Source organism: Oreochromis aureus, linkage group 10, assembly GCF_013358895.1.
Source record: "Oreochromis aureus strain Israel breed Guangdong linkage group 10, ZZ_aureus, whole genome shotgun sequence".
Taxonomy (NCBI): domain Eukaryota; kingdom Metazoa; phylum Chordata; class Actinopteri; order Cichliformes; family Cichlidae; genus Oreochromis; species Oreochromis aureus.
Window position 1 is genome coordinate 30,745,442 of NC_052951.1, and position 20,054 is coordinate 30,765,495.

At 38.4% G+C, this 20,054-nt stretch overlaps 1 protein-coding gene across 1 annotated transcript in view; it reads right to left on the reverse strand.

Moving 5' to 3' along the window:
• The window catches only part of LOC116328502 (polypeptide N-acetylgalactosaminyltransferase 10-like), a 122,203-nt gene that overhangs the window by 26,564 nt on the left and 75,585 nt on the right, over positions 1–20,054 (reverse strand). Inside the window, exon 5 of the mRNA XM_039617859.1 lies at positions 2,380–2,565. Within this exon, the coding sequence (XP_039473793.1) occupies positions 2,380–2,565 (186 nt within the window). The remainder of the gene's footprint in view (positions 1–2,379; positions 2,566–20,054) is intronic.

Here is a 20,054-nt window from a genome sequence, read left to right on the forward strand (position 1 = left end):
ATGCCTAATGCACTGAGTTGCTGCCATATGACTGTGAGTGTATGTTTTCTTCCTTTTACTGACTTCCACAGAACATTTACATTTGGATACAGCTCTGAACTGATTCTTGGCAACAGCACTCCATAAGTTAAGGTCTTCGATGATCCAGAAGGGGATAGGAAAATTGTCCACCATAGATGTAGTTTTTAAAAATGCAGCTTTATACCTGAGTTTGAATTTTTTACAGCAAACAATACAACTTTATATTTGGATTCAACAATTATTAAAATACAAAAAATATTTCCGCTCCTCTTTCAGATGAAAAATCATGTATCATATCAATATGTGTATTCATTATTGCCAATTCAAAGTAATGATACTGCTGCACCTAATGCAAACCTGCAGTGCAACTACAGTATGTTCACTTTTCCACAGCCTCCAGTCCTAACTCTTTCACTCCTGACAACAATCAAAGTGCCACAGTGGGCTGTAATGAACATGGCTGCTTGTTTATGTTACGCACTGGCAGACACACGTCCTATTCCCGCTTGATGTGTAAACAGCTTGACAGAGAGGTAACATGGGTCATAAGGTTTGCTGTGAAATGGTTCCAACTGGGAATGGCGCCATGCTGGGAAACCGAGTTGAACATGGGTCCTTAATGGAAAGAGGTAATTGATAAAGTGAGAATGAGGTAGTGAGCAAGTCCATCAGCCAGAAGAGGAAGCACTCAGTCTCACAGCGGGGATAGTGTGTGTGTGTGTGTGTGTGTGTGTGTGTGTGTGTGTGTGTGTGTGTGTGTGTGTGTGCGTGCATATATTTTCTGTGTTTGAGAATGATTGGCTCTCTCTTAGTGAAAGCAATTTGGCAGCAGTAACAGGACTTTGTACATTCCTGTGCTCCGTGACCTTGGGAGTGATCACATTTTCAAAAAGTGATGAAATCTGGAAATTGACATTTGTCAGATTTTGACATTTTTTGATTTGTCTTTTTTGTTGCAAAAGTGAGGCACTTTTAAAACGTTCAAAGTTATTTGTTAAGAAAATTTTAATATTTGTAAAAGTAAAGTAATTTGAAAATATTTGAAAATTAAACTGTCAAAATGGTTGAAATGATCTTTTGGAAATTAAGTGATATTTTGGGGCAATTTCTTAAAGTGAAAAGTTTTGAAAAACAGAAATTTCAGGACATTTTTGGTTTTTTTTGTCACAATTGGCAGTAATTTAACAGGAAAATCACAGTGCTACATTTAAACATTCAGCCAATATTCAAATGCTGAATGACATCTAATATGTTGCCTGGACTGGCTTTCTGTTGGACATCTTTCTACTAAAAGAAAAGTTGTTTGCCAGAACGTCTGTAAACATGTTCTTTTTGTTTACTTCAGTAAATGTTATTATTGTGGCCAAAAGAATTTATAATAATAAATCTCTGTAGAAAATGTGGAAATTCATCCTTAGATTTTTGATATTTTAATGGTTCAAGAGGGCAATGTGAACTGGGAGTGTGCAAGAAGCTGGTGGATACAACTGACATATGAAGTAAACACTATTACCATAATGATATATGCTGTACTTAGCTTGTACACAAAATATCATTAGGCTACAAACTGTGGACACAGCTCTGAGTCACGGTGAGGACCCAGTAGTGCAGTTTAACAGTGAATCATGAGACAGCAAGATCGGACAAAAACTTGGTGATTAAACCATGAATTTATTTCTCAGTTATCTCCAATTCATCATTTAACAACAGTCCAACTGCACCTGTGTGGTGTCTCAGTTTTCAGTGGCACTGCTGTGGGAGATGAGTCTCAGTATGTTGAAAAAAAATGTGCCAACAGAAAAGTGAATCCCCTCATTGGTAGTCACCTTACTTTAGTCAACCATAAAGAAAGTAGCTGAGGCAGCAGAATATTAGTTACTGGAAATGTGAAAGGGAACAAACCTGGATAAACTATTAAGTGAGTCTGAAACTCTACATAGGCACTGCAGTGTTTATGATTTCTGCATTTAAAATGGCAAAATCCCACAGGCAGAAAACTGAAGCACAGAACAGATTTTTTTTCTTCTTTTTGAAGGTTTGTGTATACATGTGTATACATTTTATGTATACATGAACTCATTTTTAAACGTAATGTTTATCCTTAGAACCCTATATCATGGCAGCTCTATCATAACTATGTGATCACAATCACATGCATTTCCTATTTTTATTACAACAATGTGGTGTGAAGTCGTACTTTGAAGGAAGCCGTCAGACTGAATTGCTATTGGCTGTGGAAATAACACCCTATCTGGCTTGCAAATTTTGGTATAAGACCACGTACCGATTTTTGGATGGGAGATATGTCATCGGCACCTCAGTGATTGCTGGATGGATGTGTGTAAGCATGTTTCTCACCCAGCAGTGGAGGCAGCCAGTTGACATTAGCTTCGCAGTGTGAGTCCAGGAAGGTGATGACTTCCCCCTTGGCAGCAGCGGCACCAAGAAGACGAGTTCTGATCAGCCCCTCCCTCTTCTTCGTCCTCAAGATGCGAACCTTGGGCATTCGTTTCATGTACTCCTCCAGTGCCACCTTTAGGTGCTCTGCAAAGAGAGGAAGGTAGGGATGATTTGAGGTAAAGGACCACTGTGCTTCAGTAAATTCTTTATCACTTTTAGTGTCTTTTAAAACCAATCAACTACTTTTTGCTATCAATACGTCGTAATTTTTTTGATCAGTACCAAGAAAGGAAAGACTCTCATATTTTCAGTTGTCTAAATACAATATTTTAGTGCCATTTGAAGACTGTAACAAACCGTACATGCTGTAATTATTTTCATTCTTTTCATACTTTACCTTCAGATCGATCAAGCTCAACAACAAAATCATTCGTCACCATGCATTGTGTAAGAAGCTAATGCATATGCTTGAGCATTTAGTTTTCAGCACAACACTGTCCTTTGTTTTGTATTGCAAGTGTTCTTTCAGCACTAAAATAAATACTATAGTAGCATTGATCATTTTGTTAGGAGTAGAAATTTAAATAGGGACACATGTCCACAATGCAGACACAAAGAAATCTCTCTCTGCATTTCTTTAGTGTGAAAGAGTTGGGCTGTGTGTATTACCAGTAACAACATTTCAGTGTTTTTAGTTTTTCCTTGGTCCATCCGTTGGTGTTACATCTTCTCTGTATTTGCGTGAATAAATGTGTGAATGTGTGTGTACCAGTCTTGTGATTTTTCTTTTTCTGTCACTTCTCACTTTTTCACCTCATTGTGCATCTTTGCTGTCTTTGTTTTCCAGCTCCTGCGGTTGTGTGCTCAGTCCTAATTGATTCGACCTGTCCTTCCTCACCCACTCAGACAGTAAGATCCTGTCACTCCCTTCTGTCCTTTGTCAGTTCAACTGCTGACCTTCCTGCATGTCCTCTTTTATTTTTATCTGAATTACTCTGGTAGAATCAGCAGCCATGGATTTGCCTCTGCTACCTTTCACCAGCTCCAGTTAGTTTCCCTTTTTTGTTTGTTTAACCTGTCTGTGCAGTTCTGTCTCTGCATTTTGGTTCTCCTTGAATCAAGAACTGGTACGTAACACAAAGACTGGCGACCTACTGAGTTTACCTTCCCTCCTGCCCATGCTCCATGCCGGTAACCGGGATACACTCCAACCCAGTGCTATTCTGCACACAATAAGCAGTTTATACAACAGCTGTTTTTTTGCAGAGGTACCAAAAGAAAGTTTTGGGACAGGAAAGTTTTACTGTTCACTCACTGTGTCTACTTCACAAACCTTCAAAAAGAAGAAAAAAAATCTGTTCTGTGCTTCAGTTTTCTGCCTGTGAGATTTTGCCATTTTAAATGCAGAAATTACAGACAGAACATTTAACCACAGGAGCAATGAATCAGACTGACGAGCTGCAGGGCTGTGATGTTTTACTTATGTAGGACAAATGTCTGCAAATATGAGTGAAGGTAATCTCAGTTCAGGAAATAGATAAAACAACAACTCTAGGAATCCATTTAATGAGCAAGATCAGACGGCGTTCAAAACCGGCTGCCAGGAGATGCACAAACAATGAAATGTGAAAATCTCCTTGTTAAGATCTCATTTGGACAATTGCTTGCACATATTGCTATAAATATATGAATATAAAGAGGTATTCTTTCCATTTGTTACAAATATTTGCTCATTCTCGCAACAATGTTTCTCAAAGAATAGTTCTTTATAGCTAAAATGTAACAAGCGAATGAAAGCTCTAGCACATTATACCCTGACATTTGGTTAGATTAAGATGTGTCACACATTTTTTGCAGAACAATCTGCAATTTGCTAAAAAGACTGCTGAAAATTTCTGACTGTGAAAATTCAGTCTATCATTGTAATCAAGTCAAAGATCTGTAAATGCATAGTTAGGTGTGAGTACCATTATTCATTGAAATGAGCTGGTATAATGGTCTCCCTAAAGAGAGAAGTCTTTTTTTTATATTTTTCCTTGTTACATTTTAATGCTTTTCATATAAAATTTAAAGGCCTTTAACAAATCTAACCTAAAATGTGAGACATTTTATATTATTAGTTTGACTGTCTGTGTAGGTGGCATGGGCTCTTTTGTTTGCATAACAAGCACAATAAATGGCAACATTTTGACAATCCAGAGCATGAAATAATGTATGTAATAATGTTTTTTGTTTTTTTATACACAGCATTTCCTTCATCACAGGGCAAAATATGTGAACAGATTAGAATGCTCTATTTTACCCAACTGATATCATGGATTAATTTATGGAAACACTTCATTCTTTGTGATTTGGTATTTTTGTGATTATTTAGAGCGTTTCTCTTACTTATGTTAATATTTTGAGTTTTTGAATTTCCATTTCTTTAGTGTAAAGCTGCTGTGTGTAGTTGTATATCTAACCTTTGCATAAGCTATTTCCTGTTTTTCCTTTGGTACTAATTTGGCTTGTGTGCTTTGTATTCAGTTTTACTTTCTCCTCTTGGATTGTGTCTGTTGTGTGTTCCCATGTCTCATTTCCCTGATTGGCCCTCGGTGTGTCTGTGTGAGTGTCCTTTGTAGTTTTCACTTTCCTGAATAACTAGGAAGTTGGAATTTCCGAGTTCCAAGATTTCCCACTCAACCAAGAGTTAACAATCCAATCAGAATCAGAATCAGAATACTTTATTAATCCTTAAGGAAATTATGTAGAACAAAAACTCTCTCAATCCACATGATTGAAAGGAAAGCTATTAAACAGACGAACACTAAGAACAAAGTAAAGGGCAAGAAATGAGTAAGGAAAAGTTAAAGTGAAGAGAAAAGCAGGAGCAACTGTAACAGGCTGCATGCATGGTTGATACATGCACACTCATGATAGCACAGATCCAAGATGGCGGCCCTGAATGCAAATAATTTGTGAAACCTTTAATCTGTACTGTTGTGTATTTGCACTGACCACGCTCTATCCAGTGATGTTTTCAAGTGCGAAAAACGTTTTCCTCACTTTATCTGGAAGGATCTAACTTGGGCTCGAGAAGCAACACTCTTAAATTCTGACATCTGAGTTTTGAGTTATCCGGAGCATGGAATATATTCCTGCCTGGAAATTTTTTGCTGATTTTGTTTGGATTTTTTATACAGACTTGTTGTGAGCATTCTGCCAATAAAGCTGCCTTTTTGTTTAACAAATCTGAATTTAGGTTCTTTTCATGCAATTTTATGACATAAAGAATCACAGTTCATTTCCAATTGGCTGGACATCAAATACCTATGCTCTGTCAGATTCTGTTGGTAAAAGATGAGCATAAAATGCGTAGGAAAGAGCCAGCCTCACTGAAGACTGGAATTTGAAGCTTCAGAGACAGCAGTTGTGTTAGCCACACATCGTCAGCTAGAAGAAGATGACGCTTTGAGGCCTATTTGTTAATTTCCTTTGTCTTCGGTTTAGGCACTAAAACTGTTTTGTTAGGTTGAAGCACCGTAAACTCGTCTGTTAGGTTTGGGATGAGAGTGTAGTTTGGGTTAAAATACACCCTTTCATAGCATTAAACACTGCAGATATGGCATCAACTCTTCACAAGGTTTCTGTCGGTCCCATGATGCACTAGATTTATGCCATTACTAATACTAAAAAGCAGTATTTGATACCCTGAAAGAGGCTGGCATTTCACACCATGAGATGCCCTGACCATGACCTTATCCCCAATCCTAACCTTTTCACATTCAAAAAGCCTAAAACACATAGACATTAAACACAAACTATGCTATTTATACACACTCCCTTAACGTCAGGTTTTAATGCTAGGTGATCATTCTTGAGGATAAGAGCAGAAGCCCAGTGGTTTGAATAGAAAACCTTCTTGAAGTACTGAAAACATGACATATAATTTTGACAGCTTCTTTACAAACAGTCACAATACTGCCTGTCTAAAGAAGAAGGAAGATAGACTAAGAGTAGCTGAAACGTTGACCTTTTAACGTCATCCTTTAGAAACTCTTTGCTTTCATGCCAAATACAGAAATCCTACTGAGCTGACTTTGATGGAGAGGAAGAGAAATATAAAATTGCTCTGCCTGCTGCCTTTTTTAAATACATGAAGATGACCTGCAGTGGAAGGAAGAATGACTGCAGATGGTTTTATATTTTCAATATGAAGAAAGGTTAAGAAAGAAGAGTTAAACTTTGATCAGAAATTAAGAAGACTATAAATTGGTAAATAAAAACATCTCTACCCAATCCTCATTCTCCCAACTTATATTCCAGGATTTTATTTATTTATCTTTGTTTTGTTTTATTTCCAGAAGATGAAGTACTTTGGAACAGCAGCAGGGAAAGTTGAGCGGGAGGTTGACAGATGAATTGGTGTTTCCATCAGCACTGATGCAGACACTGTACTGGTCATTTGTGGCAAAGAGAGAGCTGAGTGTCAAAGTGAGGCTGTTGATTTACTAGATCTACGTTCCTACCCTCACCTATCATCACAAGCTCTGGGTAGTGACCAAAAGAATGAGATTGTGGTGGTAACGTGACAGTGGCTGTGGCGTGTCCAGCGGGGTGGCCTGGGAACAGGCCACCCCCCCAACCAGACTGGCCACCCCAGGTGCCACCCCGAAGCCAAAACAATAAAATCCAATGAAATATCAAATGTACGATTATGTTTTCACAGTGAAGCTCAGATATCCGAGTGTACGTGAATGCAGCATCGGCTTCTGCGCTATGAGCATCATGTTAGCAAAGGTAGGAGAGCCAAGCACGAAAGACGGCACCGCAGAAAACAGTTTTTCGGCGAAAGATTAACAGTTTAACATAGCTGGACTGGCCATCGAGCATGGCGGAGCTTCCACGGCGGCTAGCAGGTGGATGAGGGAAGGGTAGGCAGGAGGAGGAGAGACCCGAGGCGGCTGCTGGTCCGAGTGTCAGGTGAACTGAACTTCAGGTAAGAAGTTATGACCTGCAGTCTATCTGGGTCAGATATAAACCAAGTTTAGGTGGAGTTTATTTTCGTTATGCTGACTTTTTACAGTCAGTTACAAAAACTCGTACTGCGTGCTAGCTAGCATGATGGAGTTTCTATACAGCTGGGTGGGTGCTGTGATGTTACTGATGGTGAACTTTATTTTATTCATAAGGTTAGTTAGTAGAGTTTCCAACGGCTCCTTAAAAAATGGAATGGTCCCTCATTCAGAGAAAATATTACAGGTTTCGTATTGAGCTGAGAAGAGACGCAGTTTGTCCCGTACTTAAGCTAGAATGAAAAAGACACAAAGCTGGAGTTATTCTGTGTTTACGCTGCACAGCTGCCTCTTCTCTCATTCTCTCCCCTCCCTCTCCTGTTGCTACTTCAATCATGAAACTGATCAATGATCAGCTGATCGGCTTTTCTCTTTTGTTTGTTTATCGCCCACTTTGGGCCAGAAAGAGGAAACCAGCAGATGTCGCGCTAAACAACAGCATGTTTAATATTAATTTCTAGTATCAGCTGATGTTTGCTGGAGCCACAGCTGTAAAGCTGCTGGTCATGATGTTGGTTTGGATATGTGGTGAGAGGGAAACATGCAGAAGAAACCAGGAGATGTCCTTACTGAATCATCAGAGCTGAACAGGTGATGGAGAAACAGGTTTACCTTTTAGGTGACATGAATGAGTTGAAGGGAAGTTATGAACTGTTTCTGAGAGACAAATAACACCAGGATCCTTTTCTAAGTAGCTGACAGCTGGTAACTGTGCGGGGCGGGTCTAGCAAAGTTTTGCCAGGGGCCAGGTAGGGCATTAACAGGAAAGGGGGCACAAAGAAATACTTTTCTTACTTATTCTCATTTAAAATATCTAGCTTTTAATAAATAATTATCTGAATCTTGCGAACAAAGTTTTTATCTGACGTAAAATTGATAGAAATCATACATATACCAAAGGACAGTGTACATCACTGTCACAACAGCGTTTGTTTTCATTCAAAGGCTTTATGGCTTTAATACCTGGTGGGCCGGTCTGTAGTCAAAATGCCCGATTTTTTGTCCCAGTCCAGCCCTGCATGTTAATACTGGCAGTGTCACCATGCCAGCTGACTGTATTTCATCATCGGCCAGTGTTGTTCTTTATACATCAATATTACCAAAGTTTATCATAAGGCAGCATAGAAAGTATTTACTTGCTTTCAGGTTTCATTCAAATGTTAGTCTTTTCATTTGTTTCCCCACTTTTTTCCTGTTTCAAAATCAAACACCAGTTTCTGAGAAGATTATCTGCCTATTAAAAAAAGAAGATAAAGTTTTGCATTGGCTAATTTGCCAATTGTATGTTAAAAATGTTTGTATTTTAATATTCCAAAATGTTTTTGCCCAAAACATATGTGCACTATATGTCAGTAAAAATACTATGCAAATATTGCTGTCCTTGAATGCTGAGTAAACACTGACAAAGCACTGATTGTATCTCTTGTACTTCATCAATGCAGTATCTAAAAACTTTGCACCGTAGTGGTTAAAACCTCATTCTAATAAGAGTCAAAACCAAATTCAGTTATTAGGTTTATAGGGTTATTGAATGATGGTTAACTGTTGGTAGAATTTTTTTAGCATTATCTGCCAATTACATCTGCCACCCTTCTCCAAATCTGTGCCCCTACCTGGCCCCCCCAACAAAAATTTTCTAGACACGCCACTGGACAGTGGTGGAAATGAGCCTAATCCAAATGGTGGTTGGTCATCTGGATAAGTGAGGTAAAGAGCTCAGAGGAGAACATTTGAGTCAGGTGGTTCGGGCATCTAATTAGGATATCACCTGGGTACCTCTTAGGCCCTGGGCACACCTCGATGTCACCCCCGCCCACCAGTGGTGGTGGCCAAGGAGAGAGCAGCTAAAAATGGATGGACGGATGGAAAAGCAGCAAATCACAGCAATAAACACAGATAGGATTTTCTTCTCACTTACAGAAACTGTATTTCTTCTCAGACGGTCATAGGGTTTTTAAAAAAATATAAAACGGTGAAAATATATGAGATGCAGGATTTCTTTCCATTCATGCCAGTCTTTGCACTGATCTATATAGCCACTGTTTACTACATGAATGATGAATGATGAGTACTGTGATACTTATTTAAACAGCTAAATGCTATTAGCAAATGAAAAACTGCAGCCCTCACTTGAGGTTGGCTCCAAAAGTAAGTCAAGTCTAGTAAAGTCACATTCAGAGAATGGTCACTTCTGAGTGATAAAAAAACCAACATTTAGGTCCAACATTAAGGCTTCACTGGAGAGTTTCACAAGCTAATGGGTAACTATGGCTGTATAAAGTCAATGCCTTTATGTTCTACATCAGCAAATCCTCCTTGCACTGTAACCAATGACAGCTAGAGATTATGCAGTCAACTATTGACTGGACAACTGATTAAATACATTTATTCCATCTTTAATACAAATGGATCAAAGTAATCTGATGCATACATGCTCGGGTATTTTGTACATTTACTTCATATGTTTTGCTCACATTGATGTTGCTATTTGAAGACTTACTTTTTTATCATTCCATCAAAAACTAATCCGAAATTAGTTCTCTTGCCCTTCCTTGAATTTCATTTCGAGACTTTCCATATTTTTTTTCCCCTTCCTGCCTTCCATTGGACTGCAGCGAAGATCATTACTTTCAGCCCATGTTACACAGCAGCTGACCTACACTCTGTAAAATGTGACATTGCAACAAGGGCGGAAGGTCTCTGTAAGGTCAGCATCAAACTGAGAGGAAAAAGCAGAGTCTCCTCACTTTATGCTCATGCAATAAATCAACCCATTAACTACTGACAATTAAAAGGGTGACTCTTGCTCTTTATGAACACTCACCCCGCTCAAAGTAACGTTTACATCATCCTTCCAATGACAGGAACCGAGGCAAAATTAATCAAAGAACACTCACCCCGTGTGTGAAGAGAGCTTGTATAGGGAGAGGTGAGGAAGACAGATCAGAGCATTTAATTATGATTGGTTAATTTTCCCTCAATAAATTGTGATACAGCTCGTACTGTTTACCATAACCAAGGAGGCAATTAATCACTCTAATGAGAGTGAGCTGATGTCGGCAAACACATTAGTCTTTATTAGAATGTGAAGCAGAGGAAACTGGAAGGCTGAGGCGTTGGGGCCATTTCACAGTGTATACAGCAGAGGCATGAATCACTCATCATACAGCAGGCTGGTGATAGGAGTCCAGCCTATTTATTTGGCACAGAGTGGATTCCACCTGAACTCCCGTGATATCATCCATCCATTTCTGTTAGTTTACCTCCCTGGAGTCTGTCACTCACATTTTACATGAACAGTCCTGGAGTTTTCCCGCCATCTTTTATCATCTCACATGGGGCCAAACTCAGAGACATGACAGCAGCCCTCAGGCTTTTGTATGGTGGCCCTGAGAGGTCAAACGCACTGCACCTTAAGAAAACACCAGCATATGAAAAAATGCTGGAAACGCACAAAAAAAGCAGAGTTTTTCGGGGAGACAATAACGTGACGAAACAACTGTGGAAGTGCCAAAACATGTCACTTCAAAGAAGCCGAGGATTTACCGGTGAAAAGATAAAGGTAATGTGTGTTTTATTTCCATGATTTATATAATATGGTAGACGCATGTTTGCTAACAGCCGTTTACGATTAGCTTATCACTTCTGCAGCTGCTCTGTCACATTATTTTCTCCTATAGAAGACTTCTCTTGTGTTTTGTGAGCTTTCTCTTTATTTTGTATTTATTTAATTTTGTTGTGAACTTTTTTTTTAAATTTTGTTTTTGTTTTGTGTGCTTTTCTAGAATCTGCTGGCATTTTTTTACCCTGAGGTACATTTGACCTCTCAGAGCCACCGTACCTTTGTCTCAGTGATGACACACAATTAAAATGTCATGTGTGTCAAAATAAATTTGTGGATTATTTTTGTCTTACTTTGGTTCATGAACTAAAACTACACTGACCAAGTGGAGCCTCTTCATAAGACTAGTGAGTCATTGCATTATCCTTTGAATATATTAGCTGTAATGTTATTATTAAAATGTCTTACATTAAATAAAATCATAGCCCATAAATCTGTCGCTTTGCTGAATTCTTGTATAACGTCTGTAAATTCACTAATCTTTAAAATTACTAAACTGACATCCCAGAAATTACAATTACTCACTAGTGTTGTCTGATCTATAGATATGGGTTAGTTTAAATTCCAGAAGGCTGCATTCATTGTTTTTAAAGGATATTAACACGAAATGAAACATAAGAAGTTACCAGAAAAACAACGTTCTTGGTTACATAATGTTTTATGCAAATACATATTTAAAAAAACAAACAAACAAACAAAAAAAACATACACCAAAGAGAGATCAGGCTTTAAGTCGTAGGGCCTATGAGCTCAAAGTCAAACACACAACACTGCAGTCCACACACAAGCAACATCCTCTCTAATGGATTTTTAAAAAAAATCAATTAATGCTGAAACACAGCAGGTCCAACATGGCACACTGAGCTGTTTTCAGGGTGGTGGATTAATCCCTAGAAGCGCTGGCACACCACCAAAGACTGGAGCTGCTTGTTTATTCCCCCAGCAAAATATTCCAGTGCCCTTGTGAACTCCATCACACTCTGTCAATTTTCTTTCCATGATTTCTGGAATTTCTGCAGCTCTCATGAAATAAATTATTCTCAAGGGAGTGGCTGCGCATATTGTAGGTCAGTGTTTGCCACTCTGTTAGGGACAGGAAGCACGAGGAGGTGCACAGCAAACAAATGATGTCAAGTTTGCTGCCAGTGTTTTGCTGATCTGCATGTAATTTCACATTCTGTTTTACTCCGAGGAAAGCCTGATGAATTTCCTTAAGTAATTTCACTTGAGTCAGCATTGGCTGGGGCTGAAGTGAGAAAAGTAAGTCAGGAAAATGCACTGAATGAATAAAACAACACCTCTTGTTCTGCTGCAGGAAGTTTGAAAGACTTAAACTGTCTACTGGGATTTCAACCTTTGCTGCAATGCTAAATTGGTGGTGTATGCCTTTAAGAAATTTGAAGAAGCCTCTGTTACCAGTAACAACGAGCAAAGAAATTCTAACTGAAAACCAGCTGTTGGCAGCAATCATTGCTTTCAAAGAAAGTAGATCAATGTAGACAAACTAATCGGAATACAATTATTAATTTATTTATTTTATAAAGGAGCTTGGTCTGGCCTGATGACATGAGACACATCTGCACAAGCTGTCCTCTTTTCATTGAGGTCCTGACACACTGGCTGCAGAAAAAGCTAGCAGTCGATATTCAAATGGATGATGACAGATGGATGGATGGATAGTCCTTATTAGATGGCAGAAGTTTGGTTGCAAGTAAAAGATTTCACAGGCAGGGGAGCACAGATTTTGTCTCATTTGCGAGCTTTGTACTTTTGCACTTTGTTTTCAGTCATATTTTAGTTTCACATTTTGCTGCTTGGCACCAACAGCTTGCCGACATTAAGTTTTTTCACAGTGTAAACTTTGCACATTGAAAATTATTTTCAGAGGTATTCAGTGCCCTTATATGTGATGCCAAAGGGCCCTGATCAAGAAACCACATGTTTTACGTCAGTGGCATAACCCTTTAACAAGTCAGAATAGGACAGTGCATCGGGAACAAGTTATAGATGTAAGTGTGTTTTTTTTTTAAAGTTCTTTTTTCTACCAAATACAATTTCAATCTTCATTAAAATCAGTGATCTTAGAGCATAATCACACCATCCCACTGTCACACTATCCTGATCACTATCACACTGCAATCAGGAAAGAAACAGATTAAATCAGCACAGAGTCAGGAAAGAATAAAATAACGTAATAGAGGTTCACACAGACAATAACCGAGCTTTTAAACGGTACCTGGGACTGTGAGATAATAACAATGTATTTTGAGAACATTTTTTATTTCTTTAGGAATTCATAGTTTAGATGCCACAGCGGCAAGAAATCACAAAGGAGCTCAGAACCAGCCTGTTTTCCATTGCAGAACAGTGTCCTTCAAGTCCTTACAAAAACAGTTTACTCATGCCACAGGTATGCCATCGAAGTGCACGAACGGCTGTAAAGTACATTGACAACACCGTAAATGTCAGAAATCAGTACGAAAAAAAGTATACAAGTTACTCACTGTGATGTGTAGTTTTTTAAAATTTTTTTTATCTAAGATCAAAACTAAAACAGAGAAACACAACAAATTCAGTTTTTTCTTTTTCCTTTTTTTCTTTTCAAAGCACAACCTAACTGAAAGATTGAAAAGACTGAGAGATTTGTCAGTAAGAAAAATTATGGATGATAACGTACTGAAAAAAAAATCATGCAAAAGTAATAAAAGAGATCCTTGTGTACCTGAAAGTAAACACAATAGCATCTTACTAACAGAAGGTTACATACTACTACTACTACTACTAATAATAATAATAACAATAATACTTTGTGTATTAAAGCCTGTTAGGCTTATGTAGTTTTTCCACCTACACAGATCTTCTAACATCTGCTCAACAATTGTCAAACAACAATCTTGCATAATTTACTGACCCTAGCAATCTCAGAATTGAGAGTTTGTTTTTACGACTCTTCAGAATTATCTTTAATCTGAACCTTAAATTGTGCAAGAGTTGGAAGTCTGCTGGTTTCAGAAGCTCCGTCTAAATGTGCTACTTCATTAAGTAGATATGAAAAAACAGTGGGAATGAAAAATGAAAATGAAACTTGTTTCGAATGAGTATCACTCATCTGGAGATTACCAAATATAACAAAAGAAATGTGGGTTTGTGTGAGGAATGGCTTTATTTATACAAAAAAGAAATAATGCAAAATTTAAGGAACCCTTGTGTCTTGCCACAAGACTCTTGTGTGCATTCATCATAATGTTTTTAAACTCCCCATCAACCTTTTTACTTCATGGCTTTTTGATCGTGTCTTACTTAGGTATAAGAAATACACTTTAACAATTTTTTAATGTCCATATTATGAAAATACTACTTTGAAAAAGAGAGAACAAACAAAAAAATTTATCATGAAGGCAAATATCCCTCACCATTGCTTTGTAATGATGGAAATTATGTTTCTGTACTTGTGTCAAATGCCTAGAGTTATGGAGTTTTTAGAAGAGCTCAATTTAGTTATAGGAAGAACATATCACTTACTCAATCAGCAGCAAAGAAAGGAAGGCACTAAAGGTTGGCTTAAAAAGAAGTGAATATGGTATGCTGCTTTAAAAGACAGGCCAGAATTTTACAGGTTTATAACTTAATGCAGAGGCCACTGTATACAATAGCAGCGCTACAGTATAATTCGTTTAGTTTGTCTTCACACAGTAAGTGTGACTCATCTGGTTATCTCCTCTTCAGAAAGACGTTTGAATCGATCAGCTCCCAGTGATGGCTCCACATCTCTAAATGGCAACACTCAATTAGCTGCTTTTGTCCTCTGTCGTCTGTCTCCCTCTCAACCTCCCTCTTCATATCACTCTCTCCCGCGTCTCTCCGTCACACTTCACTGAGCGCCATTACCTCATTATCTCCCTTCACCCTCATTCACACACACACACACACACACACACACACACACACACACACACACACGCACACACACAAACTGACTTGAATGAATAAACATGGCAAAATTTGTTCTGTGTTTCTGCAATGCCTCCTCTTTCTCCCCTTTCAGTCACCCCCCATCGCTGCCTGTCCCACAAATCATCTCCTATCTCTTCATCACCATTGCTTCCTCTTCCCACTGCTCCATCATGATGGTGAGGCTGCTAGTGTTGATAAGACTGTAGCTCGACACTGCTGACAGTAGCTTTCTCAGGCAGCCAAAACAACAAATCTAACTAACCTGTTCCAAATTGTAACTGATTGTGTATTCACTAATGTTTATATAATATCTATAGCTAAATCTATATACTGTATCGGTCTCTCTTTATATAGCCAAAAAATGTCAGTGGGTCAGAAGGTGCATGAGTCAGTGTGTCTGTCAACAATAAGCACCTCAAATGTCTTAAAAACTCCAGGACATATTGCTTTGGAATCTAGTGCAAATAATCAAGACCCAAGAAAATAATCACAATTACAATTTTTGACCTCGAGAAAATAGAAATAAGGTCCACAGGAAAAAAGGAAAGTTTAAAACTTTTGATTGGGTGGACTTTTTACAGCCTACCATCTGTAGGATCATCTGTAACGTGCCCAAGTGAAAGTCAAATAGATAGATGGATAATAGATCCAAATAGATGGATTACCATTAAACTGACTGAGCAGAATGACCACTTTCAAACATTATATAATCAAAGTAAGTGCTGATTTATCTTGTAATCTAATAGCCATACCATAATGAGACTGACTTATTGCACAGAGGATAACTTACTTTCACTACACTTTCCTCCCCTCACCCCTAACCAGTCGTGGCAGATGGACGCCCCTCCCTGAGCCTGCTTCTGACTCATGTTGCTTCCTGTTAAAAGGGAGTTTTTCCTTTCCACTTTCGCCAAAGCATTTGTTCAAAGGGAGTCATTTGTTTGTTGGGGTTTTTTCTGTATTACAGTAGGATTGTTACCTTACATTATGAAGCACCTTGAGGCACCTGTTGTTATGATTTGGCGCTATATAAATAACTGACCTGAATTGAACTACAATTAGCAAAATGCTAATCTGGGCTATAAAAACTTTGAAGAGCAGCTACATGTTATTATTTTTCTGATTTTAAGTCGACTTGCTGAAAAGAAACAATGTTAGAAATTCTGTATGTTTTTGAAAATGGTCCCGTTCATTTTAGCCTGAGTTGGTTCTTGTTTGTTGTTCTGCGCCATGTTTAATAGCTTGCAATATTAATAACCAACCATGTCAACAAAATATCCAAATACACACAAAAAAACCCAAAACACAAGTATTGAGGGAACCCATCCACCACCAGAACGTTCTTAAAAAGCAAGAAAAAAAATGAAATCCACATAAATAAATCAAATCACAAGAAAACACATTTGAAAGGCTGTTGAATTTTATAACGAAAACAAATAAAGATAGAGGAAAAACTGAGACATGGCGTAAATCTGACAAACAGATTTCAGCACTCAGACTCTATTAGTGTCACATTTTTCTTTGGCTGGACTCACAGTATTAAAAAAACCAACATGAAACGGCATCAGATTCTATCTTGTTGTGATCATTCCAGCCGGCAGAAAAATGGGCCTTCTTTTATTTACTGCTTTATCTTGACAACAAGAGCAACTGGGCAGGTGCAAAAATGTTTCTGGTTTCATTCAACAAGCAGCTGAGACTGGCAGGACTGTGAAACCACACTGGCAAATTTTGGAATCATTTTCCATCGCAACACAATCAAAATCTGTCAGTGACATATTTCTGCAAAATTAGCAGCAGGCTTCTTGTGGTCAGCTCAACAGTTGCTGCAGGTTGGAGGCTGTACTGTTGCCTGCTGTGGGAGCCGTGCTGTGTGACTGCCAGACTGCCTCAACATCTGACTGGAGATGGATCAAAAGTCACTCTGCATAGTTACAGAGTACAGGCCACTCCTTATTTGAAATGAAGTATTGCAGTGATTTGCTCAATTGATCCCATCAAGGAGTAGAAAGTGGGGAAGTAATTGGACGATCAATCTGCCAATGGCAGGTCTCCATCACAGAGTAGCTGATGTGCAGTGTGATTGTGATACCACTGAATAGAACTCGGGGTTTGTTTCTGGCTGTAATTCTGAGACACAAGTCCTTTTCATTTGGAATAAAAATCAATGTCACTGACAAAAGCAACAGAGTATTAATAAGAGAGCTGAAGAAATTACAGAACAGACTCCTGATGACAACAAACAAGCATTTCATCAGTCAAAATTTTCTAACTTCATTTTCATTGTCACACAAAAAAAACCTGCATGTGTTGAATCGTCAGTCAAACCTGATAAAGCAGCAAAAAAATTTAAAAAGTGACTCTACCAAAAATTAAAGTGTACTTGCACTGGGATTTCAGTTCTTCACTTTTATGCATATTCATCTGCTGCTTCATGTTCTCTTTTTTAATCATGCGTCCTGTATTCCTCTGTTAATCTGCGGTCTTCATGTGCATCTGTCACTTCGTGCATGGTCTTTGTCTTCTTGCCTTGTCAGTCCCCAAACTGTTCACCTGTGCCAGATCAACAATCAGGCCTTTCTGTATATCTAGTCTTGTCTGCCCCACTATATTTTGACACATACCTGACGTAAGGCTTAAAAACTCTTTTTGTTTGCCCCCAAGTTTAGACTTTAAATATACATTAAGTCACACAACATTAAAGTCAATGGGACCAACAGGATGGCAGGCATGACATGGGATATTTACTTTATTTATTTCTGTGCTAAATCTATGCCATAGGTACATGTTAGTGTATACCACTCTTTTTCAGGTTTCCTGTTTTCCTCTAATGACAAACTTCTCTGAAACCCTATGATGCAATCTACACCACGAGCTAATGTGTGCCAAAAGAAATGTAATTACATATGTCGAGATGTCAGCACAGCCCACAATGACCTGTTCTGTTGAGTACTGTATATTCCTATGTATTTCCAGCAGCTTCTCCACAGCGAGATCAGTGAGAGAGTAGTAATCATTGCCTCAAAATAAGGACTCAGAGATGTCAGCAAATTCCTGGAGGGAGACTGAAAAGTATTGGAATGGGCATGAGGGAATGTATAAAGAAAAGGAAAAGCTTTAGGGTCAAATATGTTTGCTGCTAAAAGGAAATAAAAAATGACCACAACAAAGACGGGGATCTATGTCCCAGCATTGTATCTCTTCCTTTCAAGGCTGACACCATATATTTAATACTGGGGACATAACGACAAGGTAATTAACACATAATGTTTCATACACAAGCATAAATGCTGGCAACGACATTGGTCGCTTTAGTTAGATTAAAAAGATTTTTATAAAGTTTCACTGCAGAAGTCTATATCAGTCCTGAAGCAGCAGGGAGCTTGGATGAGATGGACGAATGCAATAGAATGTGAAAAGATATCTGGTGAGCAGAGTCCCAGTGCATTAAATTCTTAATCCAAGCTGTAGATGACATCTTACCTTGCCCTACAAACCTTGACTGAAACACTTTCCTGTCCACTCAAGCACATCCTGACCAGCTGCCAAGAGGCCCTAGGGGAGGGTCACTACCGGTTGCACCATCACCAGATGCTAAAGGAAATTGCTGAGACTCTCCTCAGCCATAATAATATGGCTGTCTCCCTATAAAGTAGGTAATATTAGTCAAGGCAGGAGAAACTGGAACTCCAATCTTGAGCTGCCACTGGTTTTCTTTCCACTACAAAGGAATTGCAGAAAGTGACAGAGACCAAAATACTTGTGTTTCTCCCACATATCGCATCAACATCACTGCAACCAGACATTGTAACTTTGTTAGTGGCTTCAAACAGCATGCCCTGATAAAAGTGACTGTGTCCAAGGAAGATTGTATAGCTGAGGTTTTTGAGAGGAAGCTGGACAAGTACCAGAGGCTTTTTGCCAAGACAATGTTGGCAAAGATATTGCCATCCAGTGGAAGTAGACTGCAGAGGCTTTGCAGGCCGCTCTCTCTACAGTCTAAAGCTTGCAGGACATGAGCGGACTGCTCAAAAGGTCAGTTATTAGGATTTCAACAGAGCATCAGAAAGAGCTTCCAGGTAGCCATGGATCAAGAGGGTAGAGCGATGACGCAGTTTTGCTGAAAGGCAATTCAAGGCTAGGTTGTATCTTCTGTATTTTTCACTCATAATCACGCTTAGAAAGTTTTCAGATAGGTTTTTATTCAGGTTTCTTTGACAGCCATTACTCTCTCTTATAATAATTTCATTTAATAATTCGAAGCTGCTTTTTCTCTTTGACCATAGAGATTATTTTTCCACCAACAGTGGGAGACCTATCAAAACATGCCAAGATTCTCTTGAAGTAGTTTACCCAAGGTAGTTGCTAGAATGACATGAAAAGTTTTCTACTACATCTGTTTTTTCCAGTCAGTAGTCATCGAAAAATAGGAGAACAAGCAGATGACTAAACTCTAAAAGCAATTCTTTCAAGGTTGTAACAGTTGTTGCTTTCAAAAAAAAAAAAAAAAAAAAAAAAAAAGGTTGTACATTAGGGATTTTTATTGTGACAGTTCTTTTATCGTATTATTGGAGGTACTGTTAGATAAAGGAAAACACTCTGGAAGTTAAATACTGAGACTTTTTTTTTTCCATCATGAATATTCTACAATATGGCAATCAAAGAAAAGTTGCAACCATATTCAACACAATAGCAAAACAACTCCTGGAAACTTAGCTCCTTTGAAACCGCACTGTGACATGACCAAAGGAGATGAATGCATAATACTTTACAATGCGTCAACAAATTCAGTCAGCATCCTGAAAAGTTCCGCTTCAACTTTGTCTACGTAGGTGGAGTTGGGTTGAGGTTTTAGTACAAGGACACACTCCTCTGCTACAAATGAACATTCAAAGTTTATTAACCCATTATAACCGATTGGTTGGTTGGTTTTAGGTCAAAATAGCGTAACTCATGAACCAGTGGCGCCATTGAAAATTACCAAAAGTTCCTCAACTCTGTTT